The 1,283-nt window shown below is 63.9% G+C and overlaps 1 protein-coding gene across 1 annotated transcript; it reads left to right on the top strand.

Annotated features, from left to right (window-relative positions):
* Positions 1-363: 363 nt before the first annotated feature.
* LOC124663703 (protein DOG1-like 4) lies at positions 364-1,011 on the top strand. The gene has a single exon (XM_047201377.1). The coding sequence runs from the start codon at positions 364-366 to the stop codon at positions 1,009-1,011; it is 648 nt and encodes a 215-aa protein (XP_047057333.1).
* The last annotated feature ends 272 nt before the right edge of the window (positions 1,012-1,283 follow it).

Below are 1,283 nucleotides of genomic sequence, written 5' to 3'. Positions count from 1 at the left end.
GAACACAAAAGGTCAAGCCGTTGGTCTGTTCGGCCGCTGCACTGCACGAGAGGACCTGAAGAAGAGTAAACAATACTATTACTTCGTACCTGACAGAGCTCGCCAGCACAAGGCCACCATGACACTGTCCCATCATCAAACTGGCGACACCCGCCCCGACGTCGTCTCCTTCCTCGCGACCGCCTTAGCTTAGCTCCGTATCCGTCTTCCCCTGCCCTGCACGCGCGATTGCCCCCGCTCCTAAGCAAATGAGGCCACCACGTACCAATCCTTACAGGCCAAGAAACCCCGCCCAATTTATGCCGAGATGCCGCCGCAGCAGCTGCAGCCACGCCCACATACATGGCGCACTCCGGTGAGGACATGGCGGCTTTCTACGACGCCTGGGTGGGCCGCGAGGAGGAGATCGTCACCCAACTCACGGCCGCGCTCTCGGCGCGCCAGCGCGACGCGCTGGTGCCGCTCGTGGACGCCGCCATGGACCACGTCGCCTCCTACTACGAGCACAAGTCCCGCCTCGCGGACCGCGACGTGGTGGCCGCGCTAGACCCACGCTGGCTCAACCCGCTGGAGCGCACCTTCCTGTGGGCGTGGGGGTGGAAGCCCGCGCTGGTATTCCGCTTCGTGGACGGCCAAGGCGTGCGCTCTCACCAGCAGCGCCGCGCGCTCGAGGACCTGCGCGCGGCCACGGAGGCGGCCGAGAAGGAGGTGGAGCGGGAGGTGGCGGCCGTGCAGGAGTCTCTGGCGGGACCTAGGGTGCTGGCGGCGCTGCGCCGGCAGCACCCTCTGAACGGGGAAGCGGACGAGGCCGTCGCGGCGGTGGGAAGGTCGCTCCGCGTGCTGCTGGCCGCGGGCGACACGCTCCGTGAGCGCACGGTGCGCGGCGTCGTCGGCGTGCTGGTGCCGGAGCAGGCGGGCGCGTTCGTCGCTGCCATGCTCAGATTTCATCTCGGGGTCCGCCGCGCGGGACGAGTCTGGAGCTCCGGCCACGGCCGCCGCCGGGCACCATAACTAGCCGGTGAAATCCACCTATGCGCGAGGCGAAGGCCGTTGCGTCTTACGTATCCACGTGGGGAAATTATGCCCCGTTTTATGTGTCAGTCCAGCCACTGCAATAAGTGTCGCACGAGTCCTGTTTTCTCGTGTCGCTGTCGTGCAATTGTTCTCGTCCGGTCCTGTTTTCTGCGAAATATGTTGTTGTTTGGCATGTCGAAATTCTTACTGTGTCAACTGTCATGTTTTACCGTCGATGGAGTTTAGTCTTGGGTTTGACTAGTCTATCG

Source organism: Lolium rigidum, chromosome 6 (assembly GCF_022539505.1).
Source record: "Lolium rigidum isolate FL_2022 chromosome 6, APGP_CSIRO_Lrig_0.1, whole genome shotgun sequence".
Lineage (NCBI taxonomy): Eukaryota > Viridiplantae > Streptophyta > Magnoliopsida > Poales > Poaceae > Lolium > Lolium rigidum.
Note: the sequence above shows the minus strand (reverse complement) of the source record. Positions and strands in the feature narration are given on the sequence as shown.

Excerpts from the sequence above, each read along its gene's own strand:
- LOC124663703 (XM_047201377.1), top strand. The coding sequence starts at position 364 with ATGGCGGCTTTCTACGACGCCTGGGTGGGCCGCGAGGAGGAGATCGTC.